This window comes from Thalassophryne amazonica, chromosome 3 (genome assembly GCF_902500255.1).
Source record: "Thalassophryne amazonica chromosome 3, fThaAma1.1, whole genome shotgun sequence".
In the NCBI taxonomy this organism is placed as follows: Eukaryota; Metazoa; Chordata; class Actinopteri; order Batrachoidiformes; family Batrachoididae; genus Thalassophryne; species Thalassophryne amazonica.
Genome location: NC_047105.1, coordinates 117,696,085 through 117,714,260, shown reverse-complemented (window position 1 = coordinate 117,714,260; position 18,176 = coordinate 117,696,085). Strand labels below are relative to the sequence as shown.

General features: G+C 39.4%; 1 protein-coding gene across 1 annotated transcript in view; it reads left to right on the top strand.

Moving 5' to 3' along the window:
• hdac11 (histone deacetylase 11) overlaps positions 1–18,176 on the top strand; it is a 193,110-nt gene that overhangs the window by 59,040 nt on the left and 115,894 nt on the right. Inside the window, exon 5 of the mRNA XM_034167370.1 lies at positions 4,653–4,769. Within this exon, the coding sequence (XP_034023261.1) occupies positions 4,653–4,769 (117 nt within the window). The remainder of the gene's footprint in view (positions 1–4,652; positions 4,770–18,176) is intronic.

Sequence of the window (18,176 nt, the reverse complement as noted above, 5' to 3'; positions counted from 1 at the left end):
TGGGAGTAATTTTTGATCCTGCATTGTCCTTTGATCTCCACATTAGAGACATTACAAGGACTGCCTTTTTTCATTTGCGAAATATAGCGAGGATTCATCCTATTCTGTCTATGGCTGATGCTGAGACTTTGATTCATGCGTTTGTCTCTTCTAGATTGGACTATTGTAATGCTCTATTCTCTGGCTTACCGCAGTCCAGGATCAGGGGTCTTCAGTTGGTTCAGAATGCTGCTGCCAGACGTTTGACACGGAGCAGAAAGTTTGACCACATTACGCCAATCTTGGCGTCCCTGCACTGGCTTCCTGTTTCTGCAAGATCGGATTTTAAAGTATTGATTTTAGTTTATAAAATTGTTCATGGACTTGCACCTCCCTATCTGGCTGACTTGATAAGCCCCTATGTACCAGCTCGGGCCCTGCGTTCTCAGGGTGCAGGACTTCTGTGTGTTCCCAGGGTGAATAAGAAGTCTGCCGGTCACAGAGCTTTCTCCTATCGTGCCCCAGCTCTGTGGAACGATCTGCCGGCACACATTCGGCAGTCGGACACTGTGGAGACTTTTAAATCACGTTTAAAGACTCATTTATTTTCCCTGTTTTATCATTAGTGTTATGATGTGTTTTTAATCTTGTACTTTTTTACTGCTGTTTTTTCTTATGGTTGTTTTTATTGTGTTTTAAATTTTTAACTGTTTTTATGTTGTGAAGTGCCTTGAGACGATATTGTCGTGAATTGGCGCTATATAAATGAATGAATTTGAATTTACATTTGAAAAATAATCATTAAACCCATTTGCCACTTCTTTTGTCATATATGTCTTTATTTTCTTTGACAAAGTAATTTGGAAAAGTTGCTTTCACTCCATCACTTTCAATCACACTTTTTATAATTCCCCATGTTGCCCTCATATGATCTTTACTCTTATTTAATTGTTCACTATAATAATCTTTTTTTTTATTTCCTAATTATTGTCAATAGTTTATTTTTATATTTTTTTTGTATCTGTGTTCTGTTTCCTTTGTTTGCATTTTTAAAAAGCACCTGTATAAATAGTTTTTCTTTGCACAAGCATTTTTTATTCCCTTTGTCAGCCATGGTTTATTTACTCTTTTCTTACTAATTTCTATTAATTTACAGTTTTTATTATGATTTCATCAATATTTTCATAAATGAGTTATATGCTACATTAACATCACTGACATAAACTTCTTCCCAATTTTGATTTTTTAAGATCATATTTTAATGCCTCTAAGGCTTTTACTGACTTATCTCTTTTAAAGTTTATAACAGTTTTTTTCTTGTACCTATTTTTATATTTAAATATTGAAAAAACTGGTAAATGATCGCTAACATCTGTCATCAAAATCCCATTCCTGATAATTTCATCTGTTCTATTTGTAAATATATTGTCGATTACCGTTGTACTTTGCGATGTAATTCTGGTTGGTTTTGTTATCAAGTGGAATAACCCCAAACTATACATTGAATTCACAAAATCACTTATTCTTTGGCAACTGGAGCTTTCTATGGTAATGTTAAAGTCTCCACATACAAAAAGTGTTTTGTTTTTAATTTGATGGAATAACTCTATTATTCTATCTGTAAATTTCACAACACAAGTGTCTGGTGCTCTGTATACACAACTGATTAGAATATTCTTAGATGTTTCATGTGCAAGTTCCACTGTTACAATTTCTATGACGTCATCCACAGTTGTCATTTCTTCTACAATTGTACATATCAGATCTGCCTTTATGTACAGAGCAACACCACCGCCCCTTTTATCTCTTCTGTTCACAAAATACAGCTCATATCCCTCCATTTGAACATCAGCCATGAGATCATCATTAAGCCTAGATTCAGTGATTGCAACAATACTAAATCTATTTTTAAACTGATTTAAATAATCTTTTATTTGTGACATTTTACAATACAAGCTTTGACTGTTTATTTGTATGAGTGACAGGGTATCTTCTGCAATTTTTTCACTATTTAGCTGTTCTACCGTATAATACTCACAACCAATCGTTTTAAGTCAAATATACTTTCATCAATATTCGTGTCTGTCATATATTTTATCATCTGTTTCCATGTTTTATCAGATTTTTTTTGTTGGTCCAATTACCAACAGACGTCATATTTGATTGTCTATTCAGGTCTGTATTTTGTAAGGTCCTCCATGTTTTTTATTTGTATACCGTTTGTTCCTTCTTTTACTCTAATCCACACCCTACAATTCCAGACCCATGTAGCAACAATGTGCTTCTGTTTTTTTAATAGTCTTGCTTCCCTAGCAATATCTGCATTTTTTTTGTTAGATGCTCATTTATGTAGACACTCGTTCCTTTTAAATTCTTTGCCTGTCTTAATAATTCATTTTTTATTTTCTGCTTGTAAATCGTATAACAATGTTAGACAGTTTATTTTTTCTATCTTTAGTTGGAACAGTATAGCAGTCTGATATCGTGTCTTGATGGATGTCAACACCTTTTTGATATAAAAAGTTTGTAACTTGCTGTTCCAATGATTGTCGTTCTTCAGGTGGTGCATTCTCCCCACTGGTTCCACCAGAATCCACCACCCTTACATATGTCCGATGCCTTGTTTCTAGTCCAGATATTATAACATCATCTTTTCTAGTAAATTGTTCAAGTTCATCTACATGTTGTTCAAGTTTTCTTAATGATCTTGTCCTTCTCTTTAACCAATTTTTGGAGTTCTTTAATCTCCACCGTCAGCTTGTCTAAATTAGACATGTCTTTTAATATCTGCTTTATTGAGGTCTTTATCTCCTCTATATTTTCCTCAAGTTTCTCCGTTTTCTTGGGTGGTGCCATGTTAACTATCGTGGCTTAGTATGGCCACTGTTAATTGCAAAAAACAATTCTCACCCGTAATCTCCACCACCACAGGTCCGGTCGCCGCGCACCAACCCTCCCCGTTGCTAACCTCGTTCACAGCCGCCCCTAGCCACGGATGTAGCCGCCATCAGCCAGGAATGTAGCCGTAGGCGGCCTCAGATGTTACCGCCGCCAGTCTCGGTTGCTGCCGCCGCCACTCCACTGTTACAGGAGTTTTTGTCATGGAAAGAGGAGTGGAGGAATTCCGCGCATCACGGTGGAGCCGCATGGCGCAAAGCAACGCCGTGATGAAGCCTCACAGGACATGTTGGGGCATGTCCAGCTCATGCACAATTTCTCAGATACTCACACGACTGAAAAGCAACCGGAAGCCGTCTGAAAGCCACCTGAAAGCTGTCCTGTGAGACCAACATGGAGGTGGTTTTGTCCCGCGCCATGAGCGGCACGGTGGTGCAATCCTCCGCTTCTCTTTCCATTAAAAAAAAACTCCTTTAACAGTAGAATGTGCCAAAAAAGTGCTGATGTCCACGCCTTCTGCCTTTTTTGTGAAAGTCAGACGACGTCCCGGATCAACAAAGCCTTCACATTGGAAATGATCTTGTTGTTTCAGTGGGGTTTGAGCCTGTCGATCGACGCTCGGAGCGCGGCGCGCTCTCAGCAGCTGTGGGCGGTTTTTAAACCGGCTGGAGCACTCCTTAATCTGTGTAATCCCCATAAAATCGTCGCTGAAAGCCATCTAAATTTTCCAAATGGTGTCCAGCTCGAGGTCTCTCACAGTTTCTAGAAAAATTTGATGCAGCAAAGCTCCAAATCGTTCAGACATTTATTCACAATAAAAATCCGACGAGAGGGGTGGACCACTGCTCACACAAAGCCTGCTCACAGGCGAATGACGCAACCGACAGGCGTGAAAAGACTTACGCATGCGCACGAAGGTTCAAGCTTGGCTGATGCAATCACACGTGATTCAAATCCATATGGTTTTTGCAAAAAATGAAAAGGTTCGATACTTTTTGGACAGACCTCGTATGTGACTATTTAACCTGCATGTACTTGGCCCTGTATTGCTCAAACATGGAGCCATGATTTTAATTACTAAAATAGCCATAAGTTAATTAAGATTTATTTTAGTTCTTACTTTTGCAGTGCCTCAGATTTTATTCAACAACATAAACTACAAAATACACAAAGTAATGTGTCAAATGAGAGCTGCTGTGGACATTTCTGACTGATATAGCATGTAGTAAAGTTAAATGTGTAAGGCGTCTGCTGGCAATTCATTTTCCTACTTGTTTTTCACAGCAACAGGTTTTCAGGTTAGAGAGACAGCCTTGTGAATGGAGGATCCTTGGTTCACTTCCCTGTCAGACAGGAAAATCAATAAGATATGTTCAGAAATATTACATGTCAGATATAGACTGTCACATGTGACAAAGCTTGTGAGTTTGACCACTGGGCCAAGATGACAATCCTGTGGGCAACTGTAATATGTTGTCTTTGTCTCATCTACTGTATACAGAACCTCAGTCTTTGGGGGCTTACAGAAGGTTCCTCGTTATCCACAGTGAATTTACTTAGTGTTGTCGTGTGTTTATGTAAGAGTTGAAACCTCAGCTTATTGCAACTTTTATATCATTCCCGAATACGCTCATTTTATAATCTACATGCAAACTGTGATAAACATCTATTAATTTTTTCTTCTTTATTTCCTTCTGGTGTTTCTCAGTCTGCACATAGTTTTTATACAGTTTGCCTTATAATGAATTATACATATTTCTTGTTTTTCACCTCAGTGGTCTGCAGTGGTTGCAACAATCACAGAAATCCCACCTCTGGTGTTTCTGCCCAACTTCATGGTACAGCGGAAGGTGTTGAGACCTTTACGGACACAAACAGGGGGGACAATAATGGTAAGAGTTCTAAGAGTCTTTGTCTTCATGTGTCATTATCAGGTCTCATTGAAATGCAGTATATAACATTTAGGGGTATGAGATCTCTGAAAAATGTGAAAACCGCATTTTTAATAATTATATTTTGTGTGAAAAATCAATTTCCGTGTACAATATTTATTATTTATATAAAATATATGTTGCTTAGTTTTCAAAGTGAAAAGCAGCGAATGCAGCCAAGGTTTGCTGTGGAACTTTCCGGATTTTCTGTGTTTGTTCCTCTGTGTCCTGTCTGCACTGCAGGGGGGTGCTGTGCTTGAGTGTTTCACAGCAATCGATTTCTATGTAATACGCGAGATGGTGGACGCAGCCCGTGGGCTGTTGCCAGGCAGCCGCCATCTTGCTTAGCGCTATTACACGTCGTCACACATTAGATTAAATAGAAATCAACGATTCACTTACTTAAACTTGGGTTAAAGTGATCTGAACATGCTGTTTTGTGCAGCGTTCAGATTCATGGAATGGAATTTTTTTTTTTTCTCTCAATTTGGTGAGTGACATGACAGTCACCATCTTTGACTTTGTATATTTTGCAACTCATATAAGAATATACACACGAGTGAGATTAATTTCTGTATGATATACTCCATAGTAATTCCCATTGTAGTGCTTTCAGATTTCTTTCAACCTAGTCCAGAATTAATTTGCATCTTTATCTTAACTTCATAATGAAATTAATTCAGGATCAGACTCGTATCTCGTATCCTGGCAGACATAGTGTGTTTATATGTGTCTGTTTGACAAACTGATGGTATTATTTTCTATCTTGATAAAGATAACGACTACAGTGGTAGGGACAGTATAAACAAAATTCCTAACTCCAGGTGAACTCTTCACAACGTCTGGAATGGGAGTAACAAATTCATTCAAGTCCATTGTTTAAATAGATTATATATTAAAATTCATATAACTAGTCTGATCCTCTTCTGTATTTGTTTTGACAAATATTGGCTGCACAAATATAGGGCTGAGTTTGAATAAATATAACAGCACAGCAATAGCACAGAAAGTGCAGATTTATTGTGAAACTCTATTGAAAGCATTGATCATGCTCATTGATCTTTATTTATGCCTGGCTGTTAGACACTAATCAAGATGGTGGCACTCTGGTAAATGAACAGATCACCCGGCCCTCCATCTAGTGATTAAATAGAAATTTATACACATAGCGCAGTGGTGACATAGCGAGCAGAGTTTTACAAACATATTTTTAAACTTATCTTTCAAAGTCTGCTCTGAGTGTCTCTTTTTTTTTTTATTGCGGCGGCACAGGAAAAACACCTCCGTGTTGATAACCATTTGTTAAAATCCAGGCGGCTTTTGATGGCTTTCAGTGGAGTGAGTATATGAGAAATTGTTTAATGGCTGGACATGTTCCAACTTGTCCTTAAGGCTTCCAACAGAGGTGTTTTTCCTGTGGCGGAGCGTCGCGGCGGCTGCGAGCCGAAGCTGCAATCCGTCCCCACGTCTTTCATTAAAAAAAATCTCCTTTAACAGTGGAATATCCGGATAAAATGCTGAAACCGACTTCTTCTGAAACGTCTCTGTTCTCTCACGACGTCCTGGATCAATAGAGACTGAAATGTGGAGGCTTTCAGCTTGAAACAGGCTGACGACGGCGCCTGAGAGCGCTGCGCGACATCTCGCACCGTGGGAAGTCCTTAAAGAGACAGTATCACCTCAAAATCTCTCAGCAGCCGTTAAAATTTTCACGGAAAACCAGCTTAATTTTTCGAACCGTGTCCACTTCGATGTGTCTCACAGGTTTAGAAAAAATTTTGATCAAACAAAGCGCCAGTCTCTCAGCAACTTCTCAGACAAAGGAATTCCGACGAGGGGCTGGACGACTCCTCCCACAAGGGGTGCTCACAGGCGAATGACGTCACCGACAGGCGTGGAAAAACTCACGCATGCGCACGAGGGTTCAAGCATGTCTGACGTAAAAACATATGAATGAAATCCATATAGTTTTTGAAAAAAATAAAAAGGACCTATACTTTATTGACAGCCCTCGTAAAGTAAAACATTTTCTTTTAAAGCCCACATTTGAGGCAAATGCCAAATTCACATTCAAGCAGAAATTATTTATTTCAAGCTGTAGTAATGAATTAAAAACCATAGCCGTGTGTAAAATTAAAGTAAAAGATGCATATTACCCCGTATCTGCAAAAATTACACCTATTATTCTTTTTTGTAAATTACCATGAATTTTTTTTATCATATATCAAAACTTCACAATAGGTTACAACATTCTTCAAAGCTACAGTTACGACAGATGACACCATATAGCATACTCAAACTGGGTATCTAATTGTTTTTTCAGCCAAAGAAGGGAACAGTTGTGCCAGAAATTGGCAATGGGAGATCTGATTAAGAGTCCAAGTACGGGCTTTGGCCATGTATGGGCATCATACCAACACCCAAGAACTTGGACAAGGTGGGGATAAGCACAGGTTCAGTACTTTCCATTTTTATGGATGATTTGGGCATGTGTAGAATGTCTGTGAAATTGTCAGTGTCAAAGCTGTTAATGGCGGAGCAGAAGCAACTGTGTATGGAAGTCTCACAGAACATGCTACAATGGGCAAACAGTGATCCCGAATTCCTGAACATCATTATTACTGGTGATGAGACACAGGTTTATGGATATGACCCAGAAACCAAATTTCAGTCATCGCAATGAAAAGATCCAACATCACCAAGGTGAAAGCAAACAGGGGTACAGCAATGTCAAAGTCATGTTGACCTTTTTTTTTCTTTGACTCTCATGGGGTGGTGCATCATGAGTACACATCGGAATTCCAAAATATTAATAAAAAGTATAATCGGGAGGTTCTACGTCATCTTCGTGATGCTGTGGGTGGCAAAAAGTTGGCAGCTTCATCTTCACAATGCACCCACCCATTCTGCTCAGTTGATTCAGGCTTTCCTGACCAAAAACACCACTCCTGTGATTCATTGGGCTCCCTACTCTCCTGACATGGCTTCATCTGATTTTTCGCAGGGTTCTCACTAGCATTATAACAGTGTAACGGTCCATCCCATTATGCTGAAAAAAATCCTGCTGAGAAGCCTGAAAACAACACGGAGGGACTGTATTTGTGTCGTGTAGCCCCTTTCACACCAGGCCTGCTTCGAGTTGCGTCATGTCGCGTCATGACAACGCCACGTGGAAGCAACCTAGTGCTGAGATGATGCAGCACAACGCCACAACAGTGGGAAGAACGCAAAGGACGAAGCAAATTGTACGCCAAAAATTAAACAATTTTTTTTTGCGTCCTGTGCTCGACGCAGAAAGGAAGTGGTTTCAACACAAATCAAAGCAACGGTACTCAACATGACTGAAAGCCACACCCTCACAATGCAACGTTACCCGACGCCAATTTATGATTCCTGCTGTGTTCCATTGTTCCATTGTGTTCCATTGTTCCCAAAGTATAAATCACGCAGGATCGTTTTTATACCGTGTACACATACCGTGTACCGTGTAAAACCTACACGCTCAAAGAGCACAGAAAAAAAAATGCTGATTGCAGCCTCACAGCTGCTGTAGCTTAAATTCTCTCACAGCTATGTTTAAATAAAGTCCATAAAAGTCCTGCTCACAGACTGATTGCCAGAAACAGGACATGTCCACATCCCGTAAAAAATCCTGACATCTCTGGTCCACTCACAGATGATTTGTTCGCGCATGCACATGTGAACAAGTAAAAGAAAAAAATGTCTTTGCTGCAGGCAGTTCCTCGCTCTCCCCTCAAACTCTCATAATTGTGTTAAATAAAGGACAAAAAAAAAGGACATAAGTCCTGCTCACAGGCTGATTGCCAGAGACAGGACATGTCCACATCAAATACTATGACTCCAGACATCTCCACATTTACACAGGGATGGTTGGTTCGTGCGTTCGCACGCAGCTTGCAGTCAAAGGAAGAAGGATAAACTATAACAAAAATCAGAGCACAGCCCTGCAGCCCTGCAGCCCTGCAGCCCTGCAGCCCTGCAGCCCTGCAGCCCTGCAGCCCTGCAGCCCTGCAGCCCTGCAGCCCTGCAGCCCTGCAGCCCTGCACAAGAGCAAATACTGTATAATAGAAATCAGAGTGCAGAGTCTGGCTGCAGTCAGATTGTCTGCAAGTTCTCCTCCCCGCGCTCACCTCCTCTCTGCCTCCTGCTGTGCACACCTGACGCAGACATTCCTGCGTCATCATGATGCCACACGAACCAACTCGAAGCAGACCCGGTGTAAAAGGGCCTTAAAGCCAACATACGGAATGCAACGGCCCAGTTGGACACCATTTCAAAAGAAGTCTTCCATGAATGGTTCCAACAATGACAGAACCACTGGGAGAAGTGTGTGCAGTCCCAAGGAGACTACTTAAAAGGGGATTAGGATTTCATACCCCAGGTGTGTAATTGTATTTTTTGCAGCAATAAGTTTTGAATGCATCTCATATTAATTAGCATTGCATGGGTCACACTGCCTTCATCTGCATCAAAAATACACACATTCACACAGGACAAACTTGTGTGCACACCTCATTGTGATAATTCAGGATCCATTTTCTGTGCATAAAGTGCTGTTTATGTTCCTCTGTTTGGAAGAGAGCAATGTACTTATTCACCAGTTTGCTTTCAGTATCATCACAAGAATGACGGTCTGAATTATATTTTATTTATTTAAATTACAACTGCATAAACATGTTCAAATGGTTTTGTAACACAGCACAGGGGCTGTGTGTGTGGTTGTGGAAAATTTGAAAACTTTTTTCTGCATTCTAAGGCAATCTGGGTTGCTAAACACTGACTCTCCAGTCATTATTTTTAACACACAGTTGCTATTTAAAGACTGTAAGTCTTCTGGCAACAGTGACTTGACTCAAATCAGCTTATCTGTACACTGCAGTAACTAATTCTGCCCACAGCAGCATTTGTTAGCCACTCTTTATTTATGTAAGACCCTTTCCATATTTTATCACACAGTTGATATTAAAAGTCAAATTTAAATAAACACAATAGCAGGAAATTTAGTTAAGCTAATATAAAACAATATAGCTAATGGAAAACAACAACAGAAAAATATTTGTCATAAAAGATTCAACATAAGTGTTATGTTTCGGACGCAGTCGGAGCACCGACCCAGCGTTTGAAAGGACCCCACATAAAATAAGCAGAGCACGGTTCAAAAGGTAACAGAATTTAATAAACATAACAGTGGGTGAAGTGCTAAACAACTAAAAAGTCCGCGGTCTGGTGAGGTGGAAACACGGCGCGCTCTCAACAGCGCAAACGGTCCGGAGCCACAGCAGTTCGGACCCAGGGACCCCGCCGACACCCCCCAGGTGGCCGCGACAAACCAAGTCTGTGAAGAAAGAAAACATGAGGTGAGTCCAACTCCACACAGAGAGACACAACTCAAAGGTGCACGCAATCAGCAAACACTTCCTGGCTTAAATCTATACATCAGCTTCTCACCCTGCAGGCACAGAACAACTCAGTTCAAATCTCCACTGCAGCAGAAGCTGATTAGACAATTAGCATAACGTGACAGCTCACTAACACAAGGTGTGAGGGACACCAAATCCACTGTCATTACTTCATAAAAGTCACCAAAACCAAATTACCTCAGGAAGTGTGCTGAAGAGCGTGAGACCTCACCCAATCCTCCTTCACAGACTGTGGCGTCAAACCTGGAGCGGTCTCTGCGTCCGTGATGGTTAGATTGTTCTCCTGACGTCGATCTCACACGTCTGCTCACAAGGTTGAGTCTCTGGCAATCACACACTCTGCATTCAATGTTTAAATGCAGCAATCTCTGATCAAGACAAAATACACCACAGCTGTGAGTCCTGATGACCTGCACGTGAAAACAAGCCTCAGGTGTTCAGGGTGAGGTCCTAATGTTCAGCCACTCAGTCCTGAATGCATACCACCTGGTGGGAGAAACAGAAAACAAAAACCAAGCCAGCCAAACACCCCAGCCCACAACAATAAGTGTACTTTCTAATATCAGCAAACAGTTCCACAATGTAGGAGCACTGCAGGCAATGGTTCTAAAACCTGTTGACTTCTTCTTAATCTGGAAACACAGTGCAAGATCAGTCCTCTGATCGCAGGCCCAAGCAGGCACATAAGGTTTAAGAAGTTTGGGAAGACCTCTTGTATCAGAATCTGTATTGCCAGCTTTGTTTTGGAAATGGATCAGAACTGCTTCTTTTACAAAGTGATATTCAGCTCTGAACTGACTGGAAAATGAACTCAATTCATATACCTCATGTACAACTTAACGTCAATCTGTCTGTTTCACACATTCTTTTTCTCTTATTGCACATTTTATTTTACTTGCACATTTCATTTGCACATTTTTTTACTGTGAATTATTCAGTGTTTAGTGAAAAATTATACATGCCGTACAGAGAGAGTGCAGCTCAAACCAAAGTCAAATTCCTTGTATTCTGTGGACACTTGGCAAATAAAAGCTATTCTGATTCTGAACCTCCTCCATTGTTGACTGTGGCTGTTTGACTGAGTCGTCATCGTCGTCTTCTTGTTGTCTTAAGAGTAACTTGACAGTGATGCTAGATTGGACTACTGCACCTTGTGTCATGTGTTACTGTAGAATTTACCAAAAGCTGCATTTCTGCTGTCCATGCACAGAAAAGTCTCCAGTGGCTTCAGATCTGTGCGTTTTGGAAGGCAGTTTTCCAAGACGTCATTTAAGGTTGATAAAAATGAGGGCTTAGTGTGGATGGAGACTAATACTGAGATATTATTTGTTTTTCGAAAATAAATTAGTGTAGCTTGGCCCTGGAACATTTTAAATACTCTTTTATGCTGGAGAGCACAGTATTTAAAAAGACAGACTTTTAGGCCATTTAGAACAGTGCAGTATTTGACTTCACTGACAACTCTTGGTGTTTCTTCAGGGAGAGCTCACCACAGTCTGACCATTGTGTCAGGACAACAGCAAAAGTTGATAAAGTCATGAAAATGTTATACTCTTTTTAATGAGTCTGCCCTTGTATTTAGCCCAACAATTGTCAACAGGGAAAAATCTCTTTTCACTGTCTCCTTTTCTCACTCAGTAATTCCATATTACCCACGCAAAAGCAACCTTCCTTTGATTGAACCAGCTCTTGAGCACAGCATATTTGAGATTGGTCACAATTTTAATTTCAGACACAACATCTTAACAAAATTTTGTATAGGATGTAATTGAGGCTTTTTTTTTTGCCTTGCCCTCATCTGTACCTTTACTACGCGGCCTGCCTTTCTGTGTACCGGACCCTGGACTGTCTCCCGAGGTGTCAGCGCACATCCACCGGCGCGGCTCCACCTGAAGCCCGAGGCGTCAGCGCAGTTCCACTGGCGCGGCTTTACCGAGGCCCGAGGCGTCAGCGCACATCCACCGGCGCGGCTCCACCTGAAGCCCGAGGCGCCAGCGCACATCCACCGGCGCGGCTCCACCTGAAGCCCGAGGCGTCAGCGCAGTTCCACCGGCGCGGCTTTACCGAGGCCCGAGGCGTCAGCGCACATCCACCGGCGCGGCTCCACCTGAAGCCCGAGGCGTCAGCGCAGTTCCACCGGCGCGGCTTTACTGAGGCCCGAGGTGTCAGCGCACATCCACCGGCGCGGCTTTACCGAGGCCCGAGGCGCCAGCGCAGAGTTATCTGACCATGGGTCCGAAGAAGGCACTGACGGCGGAGGAGGGAGACGATATCAAGAAGTCCCTGGACTTTTTGTCTGAGGAAATCTCTGTGGTTAAAATGCAGCAGAAATCCATTATGGAGCTGGTGGAAGAAGTGAAGGCTCTCCGGATCCAGAATGCCGAAAAAGACCGGCGTCTGGTGTACCTGGAGAACCGTGTTGCGGAGTTGGAACAGTACACAAGGATGAACGACGTTATTATTATAGGAATTCATATTAAACCTCGATCCTACGCACGGGCGGTGTCAGAAGACAGCGGAGGGGAGGCCAGCGAGCAGGAGGCCAGCTCAGTGGAACAACAGGTGGCTGACTTCCTGCAATCTAAAGGTATTCAAATGGACTGTAATAACATTGAAGCGTGCCACCCCCTGCCCAGGAGAGAGGATGGAGACAAGCGAGCAGTTATAATGAGGTTTGTCAACAGAAAACATAAAATGGCATTGTTAAAACAGGGACGAAAACTCAAAGGAACAAACGTATTCATCAATGAACATCTGACCAAAAGAAACGCAGACATCGCCAGGAAAGCTCGTCTCTTAAAAAAGCAGGGAAAAATTCAACAGACATGGACATCCAACTGCAAAACATTTATCAAATTGAATGGAACACCAGAACAAGCGAAGGTTATGGTAATCAGGAACATCGAGGATCTGGACAAATATGACCAATAAGGTATGAGGACACAAACACATCACAACAGCATGACACAGACCAGAGGAACCTATTCATCTACTACCTATTCATCTACATCTGGAGACAAGAAGGATATAACTCAAAGGATTGCTGATCATGGAAAAGTAGAACTGAGAACATTTAAATACACAGACCACAATGTAGTGGACTTGGAGCACGATATAGACCCGGACAATAATTTCTTCTCAAATATCAATGACAGTTGTTGCTATTATACAGATGAACAGTTTAATCGGATCATTAGAACGGATAACAAATTATCAATAATCCATTTCAACAGCAGAAGTCTATATGCAAACTTTAACAACATTAAAGAATATTTAAGTCAGTTTAAAAAATATTTAACATAATTGCTATATCAGAAACATGGATCAATGAAGATAAAGGAATGGATTTTGAACTGGATGGATATGAATTTAATTGTGTAAACAGAAAGAATAAGAGTGGAGGAGGAGTGGCTGTGTATGTGGATAAGAACATGGATTATAAAATAGTAGACAATATGACAACTGTGATTGATAACTTATTAGAATGTATAACTATTGAAATATGTGAAGAAAAAAGCAAAAATGTATTAGTCAGCTGTATATATAGAGCACCAGGATCTTGTATTGAAACATTCACTGACTGTATGGGAAAAATGTTCTCAAAAACTAATCAAAAAACTGTGTTCATTTGTGGTGACTTAAATATTGATCTGCTCAATCCAAATAAGCATAAAATAACAGATGAATTTATCAGTATAATGTACAGTACGAGTTTATATCCAAAAATCACCAGGCCAAGCAGAATTACATCCCATATTGCTACCTTAATTGATAATATATTCAGCAATGATATTGAGAATAACACTGTGAGTGGATTATTAATCAATGACATTAGTGATCATCTACCAGTTTTCATCGTTTATAATAGAAACCATCGGCGGAATCAGCCAGAGGAGAAAATAAAATACAGGCGAGTGCGGACAGAGGAAAACATGAACACACTAAAGAAGGATTTACAGGAGCAAAACTGGGAAAAGGTATACAGTGAAAGTGATGTTGATAGTGCATATGAAACTTTTTTACAAATATTTACATCATTATATGATAAAAATTGTCCAATTAAACAAGACTACAGAAAACAAAAAATCCAAGCTCGACCATGGATGACGAAAGGGTTACGAAATGCATGTAATAAGAAAAATACACTGTATAGAGAATTCATAAAACTAAAGACTAAAGAGGCAGAAAATAGATATAAGAAATACAAAAACAGATTAACTAATATACGGGTATGTAGGAAGGAATATTATAGTAACATATTATATAATAACAAAAACAATATTAAAGGAATATGGGATATATTAAATAGCATTATCAAAAATGGTAATAAAAAACAGAGTTACCCTCAGTATTTCATTGATAATAATGTCAAGAAGGAAAATAAGATGAGGTAGTCAACGGTTTTAATAATTTTTTTTTAAATATTGGACCAAGCTTGGCAGAAAAAATTCCAGATTCCCAACCTGAGGATTGGGATAATAAGCTCATAGAAAGAAATCCCTGTTCAATGTTCCTCACAGCAGTGGATGGAAAAGAAATTATAGACATTGTGAATAATTGTAAATATAAAACATCTACCGATTTAAATGAAATTGATATGGTGGTGGTAAAACAGGTCATTGAATGGATTGTAGAACCATTAACATACATCTGTAACTTATCATTTCAAACTGGTAAATTTCCCAATCAAATGAAAATAGCTAAGGTTGTGCCGCTGTATAAGACTGGGGATAGACACCACTTCACAAATTATAGACCTGTTTCTTTGCTTCCACAATTTTCCAAATTATTAGAAAAGTTATTCAATAATAGATTAGACAAATTCATAAATAAACATAAATTACTTACTGATAGTCAATATGGATTCAGAGCACATAGTTCAACATCACTTGCATTAATAGAATCAGTTGAGGAGATTACAAACGCCATAGACCACAAATTACATTCAGTTGGAATATTTATAGACCTTAAAAAGGCTTTTGATACAATTAATCATGACATATTAATCAATAAACTTGAACAGTATGGGATTAGGGGGTTGGTGTTGCACTGGGTGAGAAGCTACTTAAGTAACAGAAAACAGTTTGTGAAGTTGGGGGAATATACATCATCATGCTTGGACAATGCTTGTGGCGTCCCACAGGGGTCAGTATTGGGTCCACAACTGTTTCCAATTTATATAAATGATATTGTCAATGTTTCCAAAATATTAAAATTAGTATTATTTGCAGATGACACAAGCATTTTTTGTTCAGGGGGGGATTTGCAGGAGTTACTGAGGAGGATCAGTATAGAAATGGGAAAATTGAAAATATGGTTTGACAGAAACAAATTATCATTAAACTTAAGTAAAACAAAATACATGTTATTTGGCTATTGTAATACAGACATACAGGTTCAGTTACAAGTCGAGGGGGTAGATATTGAAAGGGTACATGAAAATAAGTTTCTGGGGGTGATAATAGATGATAAGATAAACTGGAAGACTCATATAAAACATATACAAAGTAAACTGTCAAGAAGCATTTCAGTTCTAAACAAAGCAAAACATATTCTGGACCACAACTCACTCCGCATTCTTTACTGCTCACTGGTTTTACCATATTTACAGTACTGTGCAGAGGTATGGGGTAATACTTATAAAGGTACAACACAATCACTATCAGTAATGCAGAAAAGAGCTATAAGAATTATTCATAATACTGGCTATAGAGATCATACAAATCCACTATTTTTACAATCCAAATTCTTAAAATTCACAGACTTGGTTCATTTTCAAACAGTACAAATTGTGTATAAAGCAATAAACAATTTACTTCCAGCAAATATTAAAAATATGTTTTTTAACAGATCAGGGGATTACAGTCTGAGGGGGAAATTTAATTTAAAGCATCAGTGGGCACGAACAACATTAAAAGGTTTCTGTATTTCTGTCTGTGGGGTGAGGATGTGGAACAGATTGGGAGTGGGGCTCAAGCAATGTCCAAGCATGAACCAGTTCAAACAGCGGTACAAAAATATGGTTTTTTCTAGGTATAGGGAGGAGGAAGGGTAATGAGGGTTAGGGTGTTTTTGTTTTTTGCTTCGGCTTGTAAATATATAGTATTTTGTATGTAAGTAGGTATGTGTAGGTGTATATTTATGTTTGTGTATATGTGTGTATATATATATATATATATATATATATATATATATATATATATATATTGATAGATATATATATATATATATATATATATATATTGATAGATATATATATATATATATATATATATATATTGATATCGGTTTAGGTGTGTAGGAATCTATGTGTATGTGGTAAAGGGTATTACTGGTTGTGGGGAAGAAGGGGTAGGGATAAATAAGCTGATGCTTCACCCTACCCCTTTTCGGACATGTTGGGTACACAGTAGGAACTTTTTTGTTTTGTCTTTACTGATCTATCTTGTAATTGTTGTTGTATCAAATGTTCGAAATAAACAGTTTTCATTCATTCATTCAAAAAAGGCTATATGTATGTTTAATAGCATCCTTGCAGGATTGAAATAAAATGGCCAATCAGTCTCCTGGAAGCTGTCTCTGAGCAGCTGTTTACATCTGTCAGTGATGACATCATGCACACATTGCCACATTGTTACACCACTAGCGGTGTGAATTGATGCAAGACTGATGTTAAATTCTAACCCCACTATCTGAATGTCGCAGGAGAGATTGAGGTGGACTGCATGCAGAAAAACTATTTCAGTTCATATAATCATTTGCAGGACCCATAGGTCTATGAGTCTGATTGATATATTAATCCTGTGGGGCCTAGGCTATTTTCAGGGTAAATATACTACCGTTAGTTTTAAGCTGTTATCTTGGTCATTGTCTAAATATTCCATCATTTGATATCATAACACTAACATATTTTTATATTACGGAATAAAAATGCCTTGTTTTTACATACATCTCACCACAAACTGCTCACTGTACAGAAACCTTTTCATAATTGTGTAGGGGAGATTTTGGAACCATGATGTGGGGTATTCTGTGATTTAGCAATTTGAAAATATATGTGCTTAGTGCCTAGTTGAAATACCGTAAATATCTCAGAATAATCTTTGTTTACTCATGTTCTCTCTCAAGTTTACTCTGCTGCGTTTATTACCTGAACTGACCTGAAGTAATCTGTGGTGACCAGTATTTGTGCATATGCATACGCAGTATATTAGTCTTCATATGCAAAGGTGTTGTACACCTTTTTTTTTTGAAATCACAACAAAGTGACATGTAATGTTAGTGCAGTGATGGAGAAGATGCAGAAATTTGCCATGATTTCAAAATTGCCATCTTCTGAATCGGTAGGTTCTGTATGTCATACATCGTGAAGCAATGTAGACGTCTTGAGTTATTCAGTGGAGAATCAGGAGAGTGACAGCGGATGAGTAAATTAGTAAAGATTTTACTTTGCTGATGTTTTATCTGTCTTCATAACGTTGTTATTTTGGGGCATACAAATATGCGCTTAGCACCATTTCAGCACTTAGTTTCTCCAGTTTTATGTGATATATCTTTCATATCTAAGCATTGGTGAGTTTGTGAGTAGCCCAACAAATAAGGATGGATGTGGAGCTAGCTGTGGACAGTTTGTGGTGATTATACGAGGTCTATTAGATAAGAAACCGACCCTTTTATTTTTTTTTTTAACTATATGGATTTGAATGACGTGCGATTACACCAATCATGCTTGAACCCTCGTGCGCATGCGTGTGTTTTTTCACGTGTGTCAGTGACGTCATTCGCCTGTGGGCAGGCCTTGAGTGAGGAGTGCTCCACCCCGCCGTCGGAATCTCTTTGTCATGAATAGCCGCTGCGGATGGCGCGCGTTGCTTTATCAACATTTTTTCTGGACCTGTGAGGGATATCCGAGTGGACACTATTCGAG